The 23616-nt window shown below is 34.2% G+C and overlaps 1 protein-coding gene across 1 annotated transcript in view; it reads right to left on the reverse strand.

Moving 5' to 3' along the window:
- Window positions 1-23616, reverse strand: part of LOC149420241 (uncharacterized) — a 357399-nt gene that overhangs the window by 36656 nt on the left and 297127 nt on the right. Inside the window, exon 3 of the mRNA XM_089636326.1 lies at window positions 17576-17745. Within this exon, the coding sequence (XP_089492452.1) occupies window positions 17576-17745 (170 nt within the window). The remainder of the gene's footprint in view (window positions 1-17575; window positions 17746-23616) is intronic.

Raw genomic sequence — 23616 nt, forward strand, 5'->3', positions numbered from 1 at the left:
CGATCCACACATTTAAATGTTAAACAGGTAGCTGACATTGCTGACACGATCCACACACTTTTATATGGTGGGTTTGTGGCGCTACAAACGGATGACTGGGCATTTGTTAAAAGACGGAGTTCGACTACAAAAACGGATTAGGTAATAATTTAGTTTATTTGGTCGCTAAAGGTTGACGATTAAAATCTGTAGGGTTGAGTTAAAAATATTTTTATTTAATATTAGTTAGTTTTTCCCAACCTTCTTCTTCCTCATCTCCTTTCCCTCCTACTCCTTTCAGCTTCACGAATATCGTAGGGCCCTCACGATATAGGCCGATTGCTCATGCCGGAGTCCAACTAGCACCGGACAGTCAGGGGCAGTTGGAACATTTGTGTGGTATTTTGAAAGTGTTACTACATTACATGGCACTGCTAAGGTTTGTTTTACCGTCTCTTGTACTTACATTATCTCTCTTCAAATTACAGACTGCTATGTTTTGCCATAATTATATAGGCAAGAAATTATACTACGTATTTAATCCATACTCATCGACCTTTATCGGCTGCCATCCCGAGTCAGTGTTCCAACCTTGTGGATCTAGGTGGTTTTGGTAGTACAGACGCTCCACGTGCTAGCTAAAAATAGAAGTGCTGCCATCTATAATTTTCGTAGGATTTGTTGATGATGACCTAAAAGACAAATTTGACAACACTTTTCACTTTTATTGTCTAATTGGACAAGGAATTGTTCAAACTGACAAATTCAATGTTATTTTGCACATTAGAATTGTCCGATAGACTAAGAATAAATTGTCACATTGGATCTAGTCCCATTGATATTTTGCTTCCGATTTGTAAATTCTGACCTACATTATCATTGCATTTGTATGTACAAAGGGGCAAAACTTTACAAACGGACCGATTCGGTGAAGCCAGAAAAAACCCGCATGCAGGGTTTAGTTAAATTATTATTATTAAAAATGCATTTAATATCATATAATGGTTCCCGTGGGCGGAAAATACACTGTCTATTGAATGGGAAAAAAGCCAGTTAGTTTTCTCTGCTGCATCAATCAATTTTCTTTGACGTCTGCTTTTTCCGGAAAACTGAAATAGAAGGCTCATACTACATTAAGCACGAGACGTAGTAGCCTTCCATGTTTCCCCCTTCCGCGATTGAAAAAAATCCGTTTATAAAGGCTACCAAAACTGTATCGGCGAATGACGATAGATTTAGACGTTTAAGAGGAACGACTGCGCGGTCTTCTTCATACTAAATTTAAATTTGGATTCAAAGTTAAAATACTTGACCAAACTAAATAATATTTTTTTTAAATTTAAAATTATAGCAAATATTCAGTAAGAATATGTGCTGCTGCAATTCAAGAACTTTTCACGATTTTAATGGCAAATTCGACAATTTTTTGTAAGTTAATTAAAAATAATAATCTTTCTCTACCTCCAATGTTAATTCAACGAATTTAAATTTAAAAAAATTATACATCGCAAAAAAGCGTTTTGTGTCGGAATTTGAAATTTAAATACGACAAATTTGTGCTCCGAAGTAAATTGGTTGTTTGAAAATTAATTTTAAACCCACGAAAAGATTTTTTTATTAATATTTTTTATTTTTTTATTTTGTATTTCATCTATTTACATAGTAAAAAAGACAAAATTATTACTATTAAGTCACAGATAATTACCACACTTGCCTCTAAAATCGTGAAAAATCAATTTCTTCAGTTGCCAAAACTTTATAATTTAAAATAAAAATAAATAAGGTAGTCATATCCGTACTAGATTTTTGCTAAACTCTTTGATTAAAAAACAAATTATTCAGTTTGGTTGGATATTTTAGCCTAAAATTCAATTTTGAGTTTTGTTAGTCCTTATTTGAAACTAACGCACGGTAATAATAAAACAAATAACCGATAGGTACTTCTTAAGAGGAACGACTACGTGACTTTTTTCACGCAAAACTTTAATTTGGATTTGAGGCCAAAATATCCGACCAAAGTGTTAATTAGTATTATTTTATTTTATGTTTATTAACGAGCAATTATAATTTTAATCAAAGGTAATACAGGAAATATTTACTATTTTTTTATGGGCTTAAATTTAAATGACAATGGTGCCGATGATGCGTTGGCGCACAAATTTGTCGTTCTTACATAAATCAAAATTTTCATCTAAAAAACGCTTCTTTTACGATGTTTTATATTTCATTATGTCTGGTGCCAAAAATGATGTCCAGAACTATCGACCGATATCTAAATTACCAATCTTTAGTAAAATTTTAGAAAAAATTGTTCATGAACAACTATATAATTGCATCGAGTCTGTAATACTTGTGAACCAACATGGCTTTATGAAAAAAAGATCGGTTGTATCTAATTTTGCCATTTTCATTGAACATATTACTAAATCAATGGACGATCAAATCCAAGTTGACGTAATCTATACAGACTTCTCAAAAGCGTTTGATAAAATTGACCACAGTCTTCTTTTGTCCAAATTACTAGCTTTGGGAATTCATGGGGATTTATATAGATGGTTAGTCTTCTATCTTAATGGGCGCACTCAGGGAGTAACAATAAATGGCTTCATCTCTGAGATTGTAAATATACCCTCAGGTGTGCCCCAAGGATCTCACCTGGGACCGTTACTGTTTACAATTTTCATCAACGACATTATAAAATGCTTTAATTATGCAAATGTTCTACTTTTCGCTCATGATATGAAAATATTCCTGCCTATTAATTCTATAATTGACTGCTTTAAACTACAAGAAGATCTGTATAGGCTTAATGATTATTGTATCCTCAATCGTCTCAACATAAACACGTCTAAATGTAATGTAATTACCTTCACTAGAAATAAAATTAAATTTGACCATAATTATCATATAGCTGGCAAACTACTCAAAAAAGTTACACAAATTCGTGATCTAGGTGTTATACTTGACAGTAAACTTACATTTGAGGCTCATATTGATATGATTGTTAAGAAAGCCCTTAGAATGCTAGGATTCTTATTCCGCATTGGAAAAGAATTTAATAATATCATAACACTTAAAATACTGTATTTTTCTTATGTTCGCAGTCATCTTGAATTCGCTTCTCCCATATGGAATCCTCAATATAATATTTACATAAATCGCATTGAAGCCATCCAAAGAAAATTTGTCCATCATTTAAATTTCAAATTAAATTCAAACCTTGACGTAAACAGTGCGATGGACCTTTATGGACTTAAGCCAACAAAAACTAGAAGAGACTCCGTAGATATAATAAATCTCCATAAAATTATAAATGGCTTTATTGATTGTTCTCCCCTTCTATCTGAAATTAATTTTAGAGTCCCGAGCGTTAGAACTAGAGAAAAATAATTTTTTCATCTCCATAAATGTTCTACTAATATCAGACAAAATGCGTTTATATTCAGAGCCTGTAGTATATTTAATAAGGATTTTAATGATATGGACATATTCACATGTAATTTAAGAACCTTTAAAAGATATGTAATAACTAACATTAAATAATTTTAAATATTCTACTGGAAGTTATCATGTTGTTGCTTTGAATCCTTTCCAGTTACTTACCTTCCAATTTATACTCATGTGTTCAATTTAGTTGTAGGTATACATTTATTATATTGTTATTAATGCTATTGTGTAGTGCTTTTATTGATTGCTGCTGTGTTGAAATTTTACAATACATTATGTTTTGAATTTCAGCTGGTTATTAGTATAACAGTTAACTTTAAATTTTTGAAATTATTAGTTATTGGTATATCAGTTAACTTTAAATGTTTGAAATTTAGCTGGTCATTAGTATATTAGTTAATTTTAAATTTTTATTTATTTGTGTTCTTACATCTTCTATTATTTTTTATTTATTATTTACAATATTGTATTTTTTGTAAATCTCTCAGGCCACGGGTACAGAACGCTTAGTTTTTTTTTTAAAGAATATTTTTTAATATTTTTTACTATTATTATAATTTTAAGTGAAAATCTGTTATTGGATTTTATCTTTATTATTTAGTTTATTTTTATATATGTTAATAATCTGTTGATTTTCCCAAATAAAAAAAAATAAAAATTATATTGACATACTAGGTAAGTACATATTTTTTTAAAATTACTTTCAACTTACAAAAAAAATTGCCAAGATTGACTCTAAAATCATTAAAAATCGAATTATTTAATGACCTATATTTCATAATTTATAATATAAATAAATAAAATAGCACAAATCAATACGTTTTGATAAAAAAAACTGTTCAGTTTGGTTTGGTATTTTGCCCTCAAATCCAAATATAAGTTTTGCATGAAAAGGCCGCGAAGCCGTTCCTCTTAAAGATTAAAATAAGTTTATATCCATTTTCGTATCGGTCAAGAAGTTTGAAAAATAACCAATATACTTTAAGAACTTATTAGATAAAAATATTTTATTCTGCGTAGCGTTCCAATACTAGCTGCGATTTGACGGCCGATCGATGCATATTTGTATGTCATTCACTGGACATTTCTACTTGAAACTCATTAACTTCGAAAAAATTCGAAGCCTTATTTTCCTCTTACCTATGAAATGGAATATTATTTTTATAAATCTTATTTTACTATTTCCCAATTTGGTAATGGGTACTATGCAATCTATGAAACCACACTAAAACTAGCACAGACCCGTGAAGAGTCACTGATAGTAATAATATTTTTCTATTAAAATATTGTATTATAATGTAGATAATTTATATCTTGTATTAATTCTTCAAACATACAACTTCAATTTGGAAAGTGACACTTAAATTAAATGCAAATTCGATTTTCAGAATTCATTGTACTAGAGTTACACAAGACATAGACTTTTGAAGATTTCTCATTTCAACATGAATTTTAAACCATGTCCATAATCTGGGCGGAGACTCATTGCCTAATCAAGGCTCTTTTAGACGTGATTATCTTACGTTTATGATGATACGGTGACCTCGATCAAAAGCATGTCCACTCTCCTTTCCTATTGTAGGTATCCTGCAGTCTAACCACTATTCAGGGACATTGGGGGTCTAGATTTTTTTTATAATAAATGTAGAGTTGTTTAACCAAAAAAAATAGATTCCTTCTGAGAACTCTGAAGGAGTAACCATCTGTTACTTATACCAATACTCTCCTTTCGCATGGCATTCGCATATGTTTTGGGTCGACCAATTCTGTAGGTTTCCCTCTAAAATTTTCCACTGAATTTTCTACGATAAACTTTTTCTGGCAACTTCAACACTTAACCGAGCCACGTATTTTTGAATGAATGAAGAGTACTTTCCTTTGTATTTGATGTTTATTTTTAATCTCAAATTTTGTTACTTATAATTCCGTTCAGAACTTTTAATCTCTTAAGTTACTTAAAACTTGTCTAAAACATTTGACATCAATCAAATGAAAACTGGTCGACAGTATTACAGAGGCTAGGTTTGAAAGTTTTTCACTCAATAGACGAACATGACATCTTATCTATTGGCAAAGTGCCCTCGTTCTTAGAAACCCGCAGGATTCGAGTTTGGATTTGCCGACCATAAATTTAGGCGACATCTGTTGGTCACTGTGGTAAAGGGGTGGGTTTTTGGGGAAGAGAAAAAGAGGAGAGAGAAGGCGCGCGTTGACCCTCAGGACGTGACCCTTCGTTTAAAGCTTGCAAACCTAACTCATCCTTGTGATTTTCAATGCCTTCGTCCCGTATATCTAAAAAGGACGGCGATTGTGGTATTTTTTTAAGTTGCAAAGAAATCGGTATTTTATAATGTGTTTTTCGATCGCACGCATTCATATGCACATCCAATGTAAAGTCCTATATATACTAGTATATATGCGGTGGTCCTAAGTGTATTAGTCCTATACATTAAGGTGGAGTGAAATTTTTTTTTTGAGAATTTCGAAATCGACATAGTTGGGAAAGATGCTCCATATATTAACAATTACAACAAAAATAGTTAAAAAAATATATTCACAATACCTGGACATCGCTAAAGCTTTATATTTTATCATTTTCACGATTTTACCTAAGTATGTATAGCTCATATACGCGAAATAAAACACACATATTATTTGTATTTTACCATTTATTTTACAGATAATACATTCGTAAATTGTTAGAATGGAACAAATAGTGGAAATAAAAAATGTACATATATTATTTACCGCATTGAAAAACTTGAAAATTACTAAGGTCGGGTTGTTTCGGAGAATCTGAACAATTCATCAAATTTCAACGTTCATTTTCAAGTTCTGTGAAAGATTTTTTCAAGTTCTGTTTTTATTTCAGTTTTGTCAAGCAACTAGCCTACAATGATATACAAACAGAATTTGAATAAGTCTTTCACAGAACCCGAAAATGAACGCCGAAATTTGAATAATTTTTCAAATTCTCCGAAACAACCCGTCCTAAAGTTACTATGAACGGTACTGCATTTTGGTGTTAAAAATAGGCATAAAGTGTGGTGACTCTAACCTTGTTTTTATTAATCCATCTCGCCTCAAGGGTCCACAAACAGCGGCTGAGGCTTCTGTTACAATTTTCACACATCTCTCTGTAGCTTTAAAATTCTTTATCATTGGAAGTATGACATCCTCAATTATCGCGTGATCGGTAATGGCTTGTAAAATTGTCTCGTCACTTACAAATTTGGTTAGTGGTGGCTCGGTTATATTTTTCCACTTTATAACATCAATATAATCATCTGCTGAAAAATCAAAAACAGGCACTTTGAAGGTACGAATAAAGTCTGATTGCATTTTCATTTGCCGAGCTTTCAATATTCTTCTCAACGCCAACTCTCTTACGTATTTTCGGTTGTCGTTTAACATGGCTAACAATATATTTTCGTGATTCCCAAAAAAGCCATTACGCTGGATTACTGGATCAATAATATCTTTTAAATCACTGGGCAAATACCGTGAAAGCACTATTGTTTCGTGTAAATGCCTTGCACCGGAAAGACATAATGGTTTGGTCTTAATGTTGAACCACGTAGGTGCGTAAACTGTTTATACAAATGTCGTTAAAGTTACCATATTTTTTATGGTTTTAGAGTAGAAATGTAAAGCCGAAGAATCCGATTCGCTGTAATCACCCACCTTGATTTTACAATTTTACCGGGATTTTTTTTGATAAATTTTCATTGCAGAGTCAATAGTTTTACACATTTTCAGTAGATACAGCTGATCTGTACTTAAATCCTGTGTATTTGTCATACTTGGTAATGAACATTGAATGATTTTAAATTTCACGACAGGAAGTTGTTCACACTTATTTAAGGATTTACCAATAATTCCAGTAAAACTTTGCGGTCCAGTCGTGGTTCCGTCGATGTTCTCAAAGAGATGTAGCAAAATGAGTTCGTTTGCATGTAATTGACAGACAATCCACTGTAAAGGCCGTTTGAGATGTGATTCAAGGCGCCGAATAACACCTCCTTTGTACCCCGTATTAACTGCAGTTCCGTCGCATCTAATTGCAACAATTTTTTCCAAAGCAGTATCTTTCGAAGATAGTAATGAAATAATTCCATTACTTATTGCTTCAGATTTTCCGGTTTTTAATGAAATTTGTCCCATGTACTCGCTACCTGGTTCTTTTACTAAACTAACGTGTTCTTCAGTTATTATTTTTCGCCGGTTGTCCTCCATGCTTAAAGTTTTGTCCTTCCGTCCGTCGAAGTATAAACCAAATTCATTGGAATCGATTACTAACGGCTTACTAGTAAGGGCACTTTTCTTCATTCGAGCTCGACGAATTTTACTCCTATCCACAACGCGAGATGTATCGTTCTGTGAAATTAAGCCAACATCTTGTAATACAGCGGAAACAATTGCAGCTCCTGCTCGATCTGAAATACAATATCTGTCTAGTGTTCTGGCCACCACAGGGAAGTCTTTCACCTCATGGTGAGAATTATTTGGTTGTGCTTCACTTTGCATTATTTCTTGAGGAATTGAAGACGAAGCACATTTTTTTGAGAGTCTAAAGTTTAAACTACAAGAAGGAATAGCGTCAGTACCCCGATCTACTAGATAATGTCTAGCGGATCGGAAACTTCACCAAGATGATACGCGATACACTTCACTCTGTTTGATACGCGTTTGGGGTAGAAGGATTCGTTACTGTGTGGGAATAGTTTAACTGTTCCTACAGTCCCACTTTATAATTATATTATAAAATAATAATGTAATTATATCATAGGTAATAAATATACACTCAATTTTTTTTACATAATTATTAGCATTTCTACGAATCGGGAGAACATTATTGGTGTTTTCAGTGTTTTTATCAAAAATTCAAAGTGTTGGCGATGTCGTAATTATAAATAAATATTTTATATATTTTTTTTATTTAAGATAAGTACATAACGGAGCACCAATCCCGCGTATGCCGAATTCTATATTACGAAAAAAAAAATTCTCCATACTAGACCGCTCCACCTTACTATACATACTAATATATATGCGGTGGTCCTAAATGTATTAGTAATATTTGGCTAATTTATAAAGCGCCGTTTTCGTGAGAAATCACATCAAGGGCGCTGAATTTAATATAATTTTATACTCTTATTTTAATTGTATACTCTGTGGATCAACGATGTTTTTTAAGAATAATTTTATACTCTGTGGATCAACGATTTTTTTTTAAGATTCGATTTTACAATTACACATTACGAGGATCAACGATGTTTTTTTAGAATAATTTTGTACTCTGTGGATCAACGATATTTTTTTAGATTCGATTTTACAATAACACATTAATCTTAGTCCTTATTATACGTACAACATCGATAGCTCTGGTAAACTTCTTCCATAAATTACTTAAAGTAGACTTCTTGCAAAAATGTCTGCAATTGGTCGAATGAAATATTTAAGACTTTGAAATATTTACTACTTACTTTGAAATATTTACTACTTTGAAATATTCAACTACTTTATGAAATTTGAATTAATCCTATACATACTAGTATAATATATGCTGTGGTCCTAAATGTACTAGTCCTATACATACTAGTATATATGCGGTGGTCCTAAATGTTTAAGTCCTATACATACTAGTAAATAAATTAATTGTTTTCCTTAAGAAAGGGCATTTTTCAAATATTTTTATAATAATTTAGAATTTTGGCAATGAATGACTATAAAACTTTATGTAAGAGCCTTATTGTAAAGTAATGCGTAAACTATTTTTTTGTTATTTTCTTGGCAAACGCAACTATTTTCGGCTCTCAGCGTAATTTCCCTAATGACCTAAATAAAGTTTCAATATTAACTGTCACCTATCACAGTTTTGTTTTTTACATATTTTTTCAATCTCGCCGACAGTCGGAAAGTAAAAAAAGCCAAATATTTTTGTACCAAATTCCAATGTTTCTTTTCCTGTATAAAAATATTTTTTCCATAAAGGAATATTTATTTTCCCATTCAAACATGTAAACATTTTACCTAAAAAAACTACGTTAAAACGTTTGAATTTCGAAAAATTATCAATCTTTTTTACTTCTAAAATCATGTAGAATCATCCCACGAAGTTACCCCCCGGACACCCGGTATGAAAACGTTGATTTAGCTTTATTGAGAAAAAATTGAGTCCATCCACTTGCTGTGTGTTAAAATCAATAATCTACACGTGTTAAAAGTAAGTAAGCCATTTAAAGATGGTTAACCCTGCTCAACAACTAACAGTTGCAATAATAATACTTATACATAAAACTATACACAGTAAAGCTACTTCTTTTACTTCTATCGCCTCGCGTCAAAAACATGATTGTGTTTATGGTTTTGTTTACATTTTAACATACGTCTCTAAGCCCCCTAAATTATAAAAGCCATTGATATAACCAAGAATCAAGGGCGGCCTGTAATCATTACTCAAGACACTATTTAATTTTTTACGAAATATTTATATTTTAAAAGTTGAAATAGTGGAGATAAAATAATTTGTAGACTTTGTGTTTAGTTACTAGTGCACTGGTTTTCATTCTACCTAATATAATATAATGTTTTGTGCACTTATCACCCAATTGTAAACGAAACTCAACTATATTCTTTGAATTTTAATTATTGTACCTGTGGAGTATTTGTGATATCCTGGATAGTAGCTTAAGAGGCTATTCATAGATGTCACTGGGAACAGTATAGCTGTCGATAATGCAGGGATTGAGACATAGATAAATACGATTGAAATCCAAGGTCAGTACCCGGAATCATTCCTACCGCCAGCTAATTCATTCGTTCAAGGTACTAAATAAAATTCCAAAGTTTTTTACTGACATGAAGTTTTTAATTTAAATAGATGTTCGAAGAACGAACAAGGGTTGGAATAGCCGTACTTAAAAAGGCTATTCCACACAGATAAAGCATAAATGAAGTCTATGGCTTGTGACAGGCGAATGCGAAAACACAATTCGTAACGTTAATTCACAATCAACTTACCGGGTGGCGAATGGAATCTGCATGGTGAGACTCATCTGTCAGCACTGGGACGGTGATCGTGGTTCATTAGCACTCGTTATTTTAAATTAAATTGCGATAAAATACGTATTGTGATTATTCCGATAGATAACCGGCGATGGAGTTTGACAGGACGAATGGTTTTTGTGCGACTGAACGGCTCACGGCACTCCGTGGTTATAGCTGACGTGTGCGAAATTTAAACTGTACAGTTCGAATTCTGACGATACTATTGGTTAGCACACGGCCTGTCAAAGCAATCGGCGTGACGGAACAATAGATTTAAAAATTGAATGTCTCATCGTGGAAAAAACTTTTATTGATGTCAGTGAAGTTATAAGATACGTCACTGCGTCGTCGGCAAACCTCAGATTAAACTTTTCAGTTTAATTTATACTCTGTATAAGAAACACTAAACACCCGGAATATGCTTATAAGACAAAAGCTTCTAAGCACGACGGTAAACAGATTATGCAATGTGTACACTGAAATGTGAGACAAAGTCTACATATTGTTACTCTGCCTCTAATGAATTATTAAAGGGAAGAGAGTAAAGTATTCCAGACGTCTGCTGAATACATTTCTAATGGTCCCGTTGCTTTTCTACTTCAGATTGCTTATACAATTTTCCAATAAGAGGTGTTATTTTGAATAGCCCGCTATTTTGGTAGATGTTACTTTTGAAGCTATTATTTTTTGACATTTGACAAGTAGAAACTATGCCATTAATAAAAATGGAACAATACACGCTTCAACGACGTATTGAAATTATTAAAATTCACTTGAGTGAATCAAATGCAAATCATTTTGAGTGATGAGGCCCATTTCCACCTCGGTGGCTTCGTCAACAAACAAAATTGTGGCATCTGGGGCTCGAAAAACCCAAGTGTTATTGTTGAAAAGCCTCTTTATCCTCAACGTGTGACTGTTTGGTGCGGTTTATGGTCCGGTGGAGTCATTGGACCTTAATTTTTCTAAAATGAGGCTGGAGCAACAGTAACGGTGAATGAATTGCGCTATCGAGAGATGATTAATGATTTTTTATGGCTGGAATTGGATGGTATTGATCTGGACAACGTTTACTTTCAACAACACGGTGCTACATACCACACAAGCAACGAAACCATTGATCTTTTACGATTGACTATCAAAATAATCTCTTATTGGAAAGCCCTGTACAATAAGCGACTATGAAAAAAACAAGCGTTTAATACCGGTTTATACTATGCAATGACTTGATTCTGATTTCCGGAAAAAAATACCCCAAATACGATGGAATATTTATCGAATTTAATAAATATTTCGAATTACGTAAGAATATTATTAGAACAGATTTTGTTACGCATAGCTTCAAGGTGAGATTTACGAGAATCAATAAAATAATTATTAATTATCTAACATACTCGTTAGAAAACCTTTTTTTCAATATGGAAGGCGGGTTTGCAAGTGGTTTACATCATTTTTAATTTGGAAGGCGGGTATGGGTCCCGCCACCCGGAGAATTTATTGGATAACCAACACCTCTGCAATAAGTCATCCCATGTGGTTTGCTACGTTTGCCGACTTAGCAGGGGTGACCGTGTTGGAGGGGGGAGGTTTGCCAACATCTTGACGACGAATGCGATCGCCCACCTGCTGCGTGGTGCGACGGATCGGGAGAGACAGGTTGAGGGAGACCCCTTGACCTATCCAGCTGGGCTCTCTCGACTCATTGTTTTGCACCGCAATGGGAGGGGTGGATTCAAAAGTCCGTCATTCCTGGAAACATTGACCACAAGATTCCTACCCACCCCTAATACCTTTTTACTTTCAAGAACCTCCTCTCCTTCCTTTCCCTAAAAAGGCTCTCCACACAGCATCCCTAAAGATCAAACTGGGTTTTCAGGGCCTCCTTTGCGGAATATAAAATTTAAAAAAACACTGAAAACACATGACGGGGGTATAAATAACAGAATTTTCCGATGACAGAGCGTCCCTCTAAACACATGATCTGCCGTAATCTTTCACGTATATGATTAGATCTAAAGCACTGTTTCAATACAACATATTATGCATGTCTTAGCTATCATATTATGATATTGTACTTGCACAATAGTGTAATGTGTGTGTTCAAAGTTTACGCAAACTTTGAACCACTCAAGAAAGTTTCTGATTCAAACTCCGCGCGAACGCTACAATTTAGAAAATGATGTCTCGAGAATTTAAATTTCCGTAAGTTTCACACAAGTTTCAGACGAACAATAGTGGGCTGATCCACAATCAAACTAGTCTATATGTATTCACTTTAAAAGTCAGCCTTTGTGAAACCAACTCTCGGAGAAGTTGTCTTTTATTTAAACGGTAATAAATATAATAAAAGCGAAAGGTTTTAGAACCAAACTTCACACAAGAGAATCCATTATTTTCGATCACGTTTAAACTTAGCAGCCATCATTCCTTGCAAACTTTCTGCAGCTTCAAAACCTAAAAAAACTGATATTTGCTAAGTTTTCTGGAGTTTATGTAGAAAATAATTAATTAGTTATCGCATGATATAGGTCACTCTCGAAGCTTTAATTATCGTTGGATGTTTTCAAGCTGATAGTTACTCCATTCTGAAGTAATTATCATAGCTCGGGTAGATATCCGACTTTCCGATGATGACGTAGAAATGTCCGGTCGATAGGGCCTCAATCGTCGGGTCGCGTCAATAGCCACCCAGCTCCCGCTGAGCGGATGTCACGTCACGCTGTGAGTGTGCCGGGAGTTGTGGACATGTTAAATACGTAGGTACGGACTTGAAAGTAGATAGGTACGAAGTACCTATGCGTACAATGTACGTAGAAAGGCAGGTACGGAGTTGTAAGTGTAAACTGTGTATGTATTGTAGGTACGGAGTTATGAATAATATGTATTTAGGGGTATGTTTTTTCGTATCTGCACGTCGGCGTCGCATCACTCGTTTGCCGCACGTGGAGGGCTTGTGACGGGTTTATTATTTATGTGTTTTGCAAAAAACGGTCATTTAAAAGAGACTACAGATTTTTGAACATACGGTAAAAACGTTTTGAAGGATTAATACTCGGAAAGTTAGGAAGGTACTCGAAAGGTACCTATGACAGATGGTTTAAATTTGGTCATTGTAATGTAGTGAATTAGATAATTTTTATACAATTTGAATATTAATATTTTTTTTTTTCATGAGTCGTAATATTTCAGAAGTGGTTTTTGAGATTCAAATGCGATTTTGTTTTATATCATTGAAAAAGAAGATTATACGAATAAATCTAAATAAAACATGAAAAAGAACAAGACAAAAAAAAAAATAACGGTCACAACTAGGAATCGAACCTAAGATCTTTTGTCTTACCGGGACAGGTTATAAACCACTCAACCATTTATATTTCAAATTTAGAATTATCAACATTATCTAGCAACTATTTTTCCCATATGTATCCCGTAATGACAGTAGTATAGTACACATTATTCCGAGTTCACATATACAGATTAGAAAAAAACTTTCCGCAGTTCATCATTATTTAATAACCAGAATCTGTAAAATAATAAATCTTTTTAAGTTTTTTTCATTTGAACATTTGTTTCCCGAAACGGCTCATATGCGACAGGCCAACCCGGAATAAACCATTCTGAAATAAAGCAACCTAGAATAAAAGGTTTCTCGAGAATGTGAGATGTTTGTACGGTAGACGCACGAACCGAAGATATATTATGGGTCCACGCTTGCTAAGGGAATGTCACGCGAACAAATTGCTTTATACATTACGCCGTTTTTCACCCATACGCGCACCTTTTTATATGAGAGTCACATCACCTGAGTGTTAAACTAAAGTTATAATAACGAAGTTTTCCGGTTAAACTGTGTCAAGGAAAGATCTATTTAGATGGCTTCTTTATTCTTACTAACTTGAAGCAAGCGAAAACTCTTTCCTTAACTTTTATTTCCTTTTTTTACGAGTGACTTTTGGAACTGAAGAAGTCGAAGATGGTAACCGTCTCACTGGTATGATCAAGTATTACAAGCGTCCGGATTCTGGATATGTTCACAACTCTTCAAGCACTCTAAGACTGTGAAGGGTTGTAGAAATGCAATTTGAACAAAAGTTTTCCAATAAGGTAGTCTTTGAATGTTTGAGTTTGAGATTTGAATAAGTAGATACTCGGAGATAGCCTGAACTAGATAGCTATTGAGACTTTTATCTGGATGACAGGCAAACCTATCGTATCCGTTCTTGTATTACAAACAAATTTTTCGGTACAATCTAAGACAACAAAAGATAAGCACAAGTAAGACAGAGAGCAGGTAAGCACAAATACATTCCCCATTCATTCAAGCACCTGTTGATGTCTGAAGGTTTCTGGTTCAACTGTGCAATTGTTGTAATTATTAACCGAAACAAGGGGAGTATTAATTTTAAGCATGCCTTTTGATCTTAAGAATAGTTTTCTTTTAACAGCACTTACCCAAAGCACACAATTCTAAAGAAAAGTAATTTGAAGAACACGGTTATTAATCCACCCTCCTTCAACCATAAACTTCGTAAAAATTCACCATTTTAATTTGGGAGGCGGGTATGGGTACCGCCGCCCGGAATTTATTGGATAACCAACACCTCTTCCATAAGTCACCCCAAGTGGTTTGCTACGTTTGGCGATTTAGCAGGGGTGCCCGGGTTGGTGGGATGAGGTTTGCCTAGGTCTTGGCGGTGAATTGCGCACCTGCTACGTGGTGGAACGGATCGGAAGAGAACGATTGAGGGAAACCCTTTGACCTTTCCAGCCGGATTCTCTCGACCCATCGTCTTGAACCGCAGTGGGAGAGGTGGATTCATACGTCCGTCATTCCTGGACACATTGTCCACCAGATTCCTACCCACTACACTCCTCGTAACTTTTTCCTTTCCAGAACTTTCTCTCATTCCTTTCCTTAAAAAGACCCTCCACACAACATCCCCAAAGATGACAGAGGCCCTGAAGGAAAATATTTTCAATATCATCAATGTTAATTTTTTTTTACAGTATTACCGCACAAGAGTCCCAACTGCTCCCGTCTGGAGCCAGTGAGACTATGGCATCCCCAATTGGGGTATGATGTGAGGCTGAGGGTATTGGGGAGGGGAGGGAGATGGGGAAGAGGAAGGTGGGGAAGTACCTGGCTATTCAGATCTGGTCACCAAACACGGCTAAAGCCATTTCAAGCAACGTTTCAATTCTGAATGGTGGTCTTACACCAGGGCGATACTGAGAGTATCTTCCACTCTGGATTAATGATTTATCATCATCGATCCCACAACCATAAGAAAGCATTGGTAGCCTTTTGTAATTTCGAAGACTGCTTTCCTACAGTTTCCTATGCCCGAAAATGTTTACCCAACATAATTAAGGCGATGCCATACGTAGTAATGCAAAATCATGTGTTTTTGGTTTGATCATTTGGTCGCCTAGAAATGTTTCAGATGCTTTAATTAAATACTGCGACTAGAATACATCTTGGCATTTGAAATAATCGAGTATTTTTTAGATAAGTCCTTTTATAAGCCCAGAAAATAATTTGTTCTAACTGTATACTTATGTATAATTTTTTTTCCATATTTTGTTTTACCGCTTTTGCATATGTTTTAACTGTATAATTATGTATAAAATTTTCTTCCATAATTTGATTACCGCTTCTGCAATGTATTGGTTTTTGTACTGTTTTTGCAAATAAATAAATAAATAAAATAAATAAATAAAATAATAGTGTAAAGGCCTATGAAAACTGCTTTAAAGTTCAAAATCTCCTACTTACGAACACATTTTCGGTTATGATTTTATTGTATATATTGTATATATATAATGTGGCAAATAAAGTTATTTATAAAATGATCGAAAAAAAAAATTAAATATTTATGCCTGAACATCCACAAAATAATATAAAAGGCACTTTTTGGCCTATTTACTATTGCTATTTACGTAAGGGTTGTTATTGATAGCGGCTCAATTTAAAATATTGCACGACGTAGTGCATCGCTTTAAGACCTCCCAAACTCTTCACCGATTAATAATCAATACTGTTTTTATTACTAAGCCTTTATAAATCAGTTCAAGGACTGATAAATCTCGCATTAAAAAAATATCGTAGTATCTCAGCGGAGTTTACGCTTAATAATGTGTCGATTTGTCTATTCAGTGTATCCACTCGCAGTGTCAGGCTTACCTGCCACACGACTACCCACGCGACAGTTTACCCTTTGGGAAAGATATTGACTGCTTGGGCCTGGCCCGTCCCTTTCCGAGCCAGCGATATTTAATGACGGATGAAAAATGGAAATTGCTGTAAATTGCTACTTGAGTTTTTTTAGTGGGAGATTTAGTGCCGAATGATCCCATTCCAGGAGGCCTACATTACTTCACATGATCAATTGTTAATCTTTCTTTTTCTTTGAGATGAAAGCTTTATGCTCTTATTACTTTTTCACGTAGGTTTTGTGCATAGGTACATTTAAGGTTTCATGCGTACATTATAGGTTTTGTGCGTACATTTTAAGTTTTGTGCGTACATTTTAAGTTTTGTCGGGACATTATAGGTTTTTTGCGTACATTATAAGTTTTGTGCGTACATTATAAGTTTTTTCGGGACATTATAGGTTTTGCGCGTACATTATAGGCTTTGTGCGTACATTATAGGTTTTGTGCGTACATTATAGGTTTCGTGCGTACATTATAAGTTTTGTCGGGACATTATAGGTTTTGTGCGTACATTATAAGTTTTGTGCGTACATTATAAGTTTTGTCGGACATTATAGGTTTTGTGCGTACATTATAAGTTTTTTGCGTACATTATAAGTTTTGTCGGACATTATAGGTTTTGTGCGTACATTATAAGTTTTGTGCGTACATTATAAGTTTTGTCGGACATTATAGGTTTTGTGCGCACATTAAAGGTTTTGTGCGTACATTATAGGTTTTGTCGGGATATTAGAGGTTTTTTCGAGGCATTGAAGGTTTTTTTGGAACATTATTGGCTTTGTCTGTTAATTTTAGGTTTTGTCGGGACATTTTGGGTTTAGTCGGAACTCCGTGACAGAGGGCTCGATATCGTCGATCCTTGGTATGAATTTAGAGTTCTGACCTGGTGGTGGTTATGCGCAGGGCGACAGCGCGCGGCAGCCCTGCGTGCAAGGCGCGCGAGGAGTCCCCCGGCCGCCGCCAGCCACAGCAGGAGTAGAGGGGCCCCCAGCAGGGCATACAGCATGCCGGCGGCCTTGCCCGCTGCCGTGCGGGGAGCGGCACTGCCCCAACCTGAGAATAACACTTTATACAGTTAGCAATATAGTTAGTGAAGGAGGAATGTCTTAGAATGGTAACACCGCATCTATTTGTACCTATTTTATCAAAAAACACCAATTTGAAATTTAGAAAAATCAAGAATTCTCTCAAAAATTTAAACAAAAATTCTTATTTAAAACAAAATAAAATTTAAAAAATAAAAATAGAATTCAAATAGTTAGTCAAAATTAAAAAAAAAATATATGGTATTTGAGTTCATTGAATATGAATAATTTCGCGCAGGAATATTTCTCAACCGAAATTAGTTTTTTTGATAATGTGAATAGTGAATCAGGGATGTGAAAACAAAACGCATAAGCTTAACTAACCTAACCTTTCTTAACCTAACATTACTACACTAACCTAACCCAACCTGAAGGAAAAAAATACACGGTTTGAAGAACATTGTACAAGGAAAGCGATATTGTAACATGACGTCTGTTCATGGTGACGGAGATCATGAAATAGTCGACTCTTGGAGCTAAAGGTATCGACTCTACCTAGTAGCCTCATTATAAATTGTAGTATGTAGTGCCCCCACTTGTAAAATATTGTGAGCCTTAAAAGAGTGGGGGGAACAGAAGAAGGTGTGGAAAATAAGGTTTGGAAGTACCTAGCTATCCACTTATGGTTACTTAACCCAACTGAAACCTCTTCATGCAACCTTTCTCTTTTGCAAGGTTCTCATCGGGATGTCTAGCACGGATGATGGATATAGCCATATGTCAATACGATATTGACGAAATCCGTCTTATATGCACATTTACCGATATTTGCGAGTACGGTCAGAATAGATCCAACAGTCAGTAGACAAAAGCCGCTGCTTTTAGCGCGGCCTTCAAGGTGTCGGATAAGTTGTCAATGTACAAAAGTTTTTGGATCATGGCGTTCGTTATGCAAAACAACTTGGCTTATTAATGAAAGGAGGTAAACTAACTAAGCCCTTTGAAATAAAAAAAAATCATATACGTGCTCCAATTGCCTTAATTGATTCATCCAAGACGGGATCAATTGATTCCGTTTCAGTCTGGAGAAACAAAAGTTGTTATTTATGACTGAAGACTTCATGAACTAATTAATTCCATGTTTATTACCTAAAAGTACATACGGACTGCCAATGTATATTAAAGGTAGTATTTAAATTTTTAAAAAGATACACTTTTTGCATTTTTAACTTTTGCGTAGCCGTCTACATTTGTCACGTAAGAGATCCCTCAAACACATTTTAAAATCCCCGCGAAACAAAAATTCAACGCAGAACTAGGCGGCGCAGAACGGTGCGCTTGTATAACTGCGCACCAACACCAAACCCCAACGATTTTAGTGGCCGCCCGCCATCTCGCACTTCAACACTAGCCTTGGCCGCGACATCACATGCTCTTTTCAACTCACGACTTGGTCTCAGATGCTGTGCGTTCGGCTCCGGCCTGCTCATCTTAGCCCAAGCCTAGTCCGCGCACGTTTTGCGTGTGTAGACGATTACGACCTTGGTTTCCACTCTACAATGTCTGGAAGTAACACCTCGCTGGCCTAACAACTCCTGCATTCCCGAGAATTCTCATGTAAGCGTGTACTAAACCTTTTCCATTTTATGTGCCTATTTAGAAGCCTGTTAAAGACGTCTGCTAGACAAAGCCAATATGAGATAGAGATTTGTTCAATTCAATCAGCCAGGAATAATTTAGGATGTACATTGTGTTATACTATGTGTGTGCTTGTCGACCTGTAAATACGCTCATTAATCAATCCTATTTAGGTGTTTCATTTGACGAGAGAGTGGAGTTTTCAATTGTTGAATGTCCCCCCGCGTAAAGGCATAATCTGCCGACCCTACCTGAGCTAATAATTAGAGTCCCATGATTCTACCTCTGAAGCTGTACAGAGTGTACAGCCGGCTCCAAAACCCTACGTGGCTCCAATTATTACACTGGCGCCCTTTACACTGGCGCATAACGTGGGGGCTCCAAACTTTACACATTTATGAATGTCAATTTAAAATACCTTCAGAGTTGCTAGCGAAAATCGATTAATTATTTATTGCATTATCAATATTGGTCTGGCTACCATCAGTGCTCGGTAAATCGGTATAAAATCATAATAAGTTACGCCTATCAATCCGATATTGTCAAGTTATCAATTTCACTTTGCTAGATCCCTAGAGTATCTAGCACGGTCGATCGATAAAGGTTTTATCGATGATGTCGGTAACTTATCACCGTTGACAGCAGATTGCAAAAGAAACAGTTCACAAAGATCAAGTATTTATAATTTATTCGACGTAAACTGTTGTTTGTTTGTTGGCGATCTGCATTTACGCCCGGGAACGATGACAAGTCACCGACATTCTATAAAATCTTTATCGATCGACTGTACTAGATACCTAGGGCCATATCTATATCTACTGAATAATCTTTCACTCTAGAACGAGTTTTAAAAATAACATTATCTAGCTTTACTTTAATTTATGTGTATTCTATGGTGAGAAAATACCAGTTCCATGTTTAATAGGAAAAATCGTATTACTACATTTTGGTTTGTTTTTTGAAATATCACGTCAAAAAATCAACATTTTGTGCTCGGGTCTTCACTTTATACCCATCTGATTTAAATTGGAATCTGCCAGATATCCACAGCAACAGGAACAAGAAGATCTAGCTAACCGTTTTTCTTGCTAAAGTAATTATGACGGTTTTAGTATGAAATTCCGACAACATTAACTACTCGTGATATTGTGGAACACTTTTAGAAGAGACTCCTGAATTGCTGTCCTGACCAGACACTGATATTCTCTTAAACTACTGGAGAACTTTTAGGTACTATTCATAATGTAAAAGAAAGCTCTAAATAAAGGCAAGAGCGAGGGTCCTTAGAAATCGGATGAGATTACAACACAACAGAAAAAAATTTCTTTAAAATTAGATTACTTTATCCCTGCTGGTTCTAACGGGGACAACAATCCGTTTTCCCCTTTAAGACTAATATTTTATTATAAAATTTTAAATATTCTGCGAAAAAGGTGGATCAAAGGTTTCTGAGTAAGATTTAGATCACTGGGAGCTTATAGAAAAAAACGCATGAAAGAGAGAAACATGATGGAAAAATTATCACGAAAAAATGTTTCTCTTAACTTCAAGATCTTTTTCTGGGTCAGTCAAACAAAGGAGATCTCTCGTCATCGCGACGGAATTTACATGAATGCATTTTTAACCGAATGAAATGCTTTTAAAAATTTCTAACTATTCACTAAGACTGGAATGTCTAGTTTTTGGTCGACCAAAAGTATTGAAAAAATATTGATACATTCGAATTGTTTTTTTTTTTATAAAATATTATTTGGTTTTGTTAGCCTCTTTGGGTGCTTTACCTGTGCTGGGGCCCCTATTTTACAATTTTATGTGACAAATTATGTATGTAAAAAAATGGACTGTGTTGAAATTATGTGAAACTAATTTAAAGGAAATATTAATTTTTTAAAATAAAATATTTCAGGCAGTTATAAAACTATGCAATATGTATGTAACTATTGGCCCGGTTGTGTATAACGTAAGTGGGTATATTTTTATTCTTAAGATTTTTTTTGTAATACAGAGCTTTTTGTTCTTTAATCCGTATCTTAATTTTGTTTGTGAAATGTTTTTTGTTTCCCTCATTTTAGCCTTACTTATAGTAAATTCTCCATCGTTGTACTATTTAAACAAACTTACATTTTCATTGATAAATAAACAATAATTATATTATTATAGTTTAATGACTAATGATAATTATTTGAATAGAGATAACCAATTAATAAAAATATGTTAAAATATGAGATGAGGAAAGCATATCTCTCTTTGAGTTACGATTAACCGAAAGATGTTTTATATCATCTTAGTTACAAGTAAATGTTGTAATTTAACCTCTACCAGAGTGGAAGATACTCTCAGTATCACCCTGGTGTAAGACCATCATTCGTGATTGAAATAGCTTTAGCCGTATTTGATGACCAGATTTGAATAACCAGATACTTCCCCACCTTCCTCTTTCCCATTATTCACCTCCCGCTACCCTTAGTCTCACAACATACCCCAATTGGGGATGCCATAGTATGCTCCAGACGGTTGAGAGCAGTTGGCAGTCTTATGCGGTATTTACATTTAAAAAAATTAGTTAGATATTTTATTTCACGGAGGAGGGCTTAGGGGAAATCTATTTTTTCAGAACCTATATCATATTTGGGGATGCTATGTCTGTTTGAGAAGCAAAAGGAGTGATCCTGGGTCTCTACGATATCCATGTTGCAGGTGGGAGGAAACACAGAAGTCGGTAAATCATTGCATAAAACATTTGGAATTTCCGATATATTAAGCCATTCGGCAACAAACGAAAACATTTATTTAAAGTTTTGAATGCCGTATATGAAACCCGCTGCCCGGAGCCAATGGGGTTACGTCAACTCAAAGGTCTTTAAGGATAATTTAATGGGAGGAAAGCGAAGGGGATTAGTGCATTATTTTGAATGTTGCGTATTTTAGTCAAAGCGTCAAATTTATTCAAGCGCTTTAAATTATTGGAAGACCTACTAAGTAACTTTGACATGTTTGAGGATCGTGCTTGTGCCTAAATTTGCACATCTTAAAAAAAGGACACAAATATGCGCCCTGCCTAATTATCTAGGCACCGGAGATACTTCAGTGTCGAAAAATGAATAACACATCATTTCTAACGAATGGCTGGTGTCATGTTGGCCCCAAAAAGGAAAAAGAAATGTTTTACGAAATAATTACTCTATTGAATAATAAAGAAAAGCTTAAAATTTATTTCTCATGATAAAGCATAAATAACATATTTTAGACTACTCCAAAGATAAGATGAAGTTTGATTTTTCTTTAAACATTAATAATCAAAAAAATTTTTTTTTATCTTTCATTGGAATAAAAAAAAATCCCATTTCGAAATCTTCTTATACTTTGCTGAAGTAAATATAATATTTTACCACTCAATAGTGTTTTTTTTCAACATTCCTCTATTTATATTTAGGTAATTTTATAGTGGTTTAGTTTTTGGGTTTAATTTTAGAATTCATTTTAAATCTTAATTCAAATTTTTTGTATCTAATATCATAGTATTTATTTTCTTTGTTGATTTATTAACGCCTTGTTGGACTTTTACATTTCATAAATTTAATTGAAAACAACAGTATAACGTTATCAAAAAGATTTTAAAATAAAGCAAAAAATTCAATTCAAATATAATAAATTTTATCGAGTAGAATCTATAATACAAATTTATAAAGTGATCAGTGACGACATTTAGAAGATTAACAATTTTGAAAACAATAACCATTTCTTTACATAGTGCCAGACATCACTGGTTAAAGAAAGTCGAGTACGTCCTTTAAAACCCATATATATTCTTGTTTAGTTATTAGTTATTTTTATACTTATTTTCGTTAGTGTTTTTTATAATTTATTTTATTGTTATTCTATAATTAATTCAAAAAATATTTTACAAATATTTAATTATTTTTCCTATATTTTACACTGGTGGCAAGTTTAATTTGCTAATCATATATTATAATTTCAAAAAAATGTAATTCGGTGTAGTTTCATAATAATGTGTTTAACTGTATATTATTTGATTAATTAATTCCAATTATTTAATCTCCCCTTGTTACTACGGCAAATTGTTGACACAGCTGCATTACATAAATTTCACTACCACCCTTTAAATACCACGAAAGAGTAAACAAATAAATACATATTTTTTCCTTGTTGTTTGATTATTGGTTAGTTATTAAATTTTTTTTTTAAATTATTTTCAAGTTTAATTGAATCATTTAGTAAGTGATAGAATATTACGTTGCTG

This window comes from Hesperophylax consimilis, chromosome 10 (assembly GCF_061612785.1).
Source record: "Hesperophylax consimilis isolate HC1 chromosome 10, BYU_Hcon_1.0, whole genome shotgun sequence".
NCBI classification, from domain to species: domain Eukaryota; kingdom Metazoa; phylum Arthropoda; class Insecta; order Trichoptera; family Limnephilidae; genus Hesperophylax; species Hesperophylax consimilis.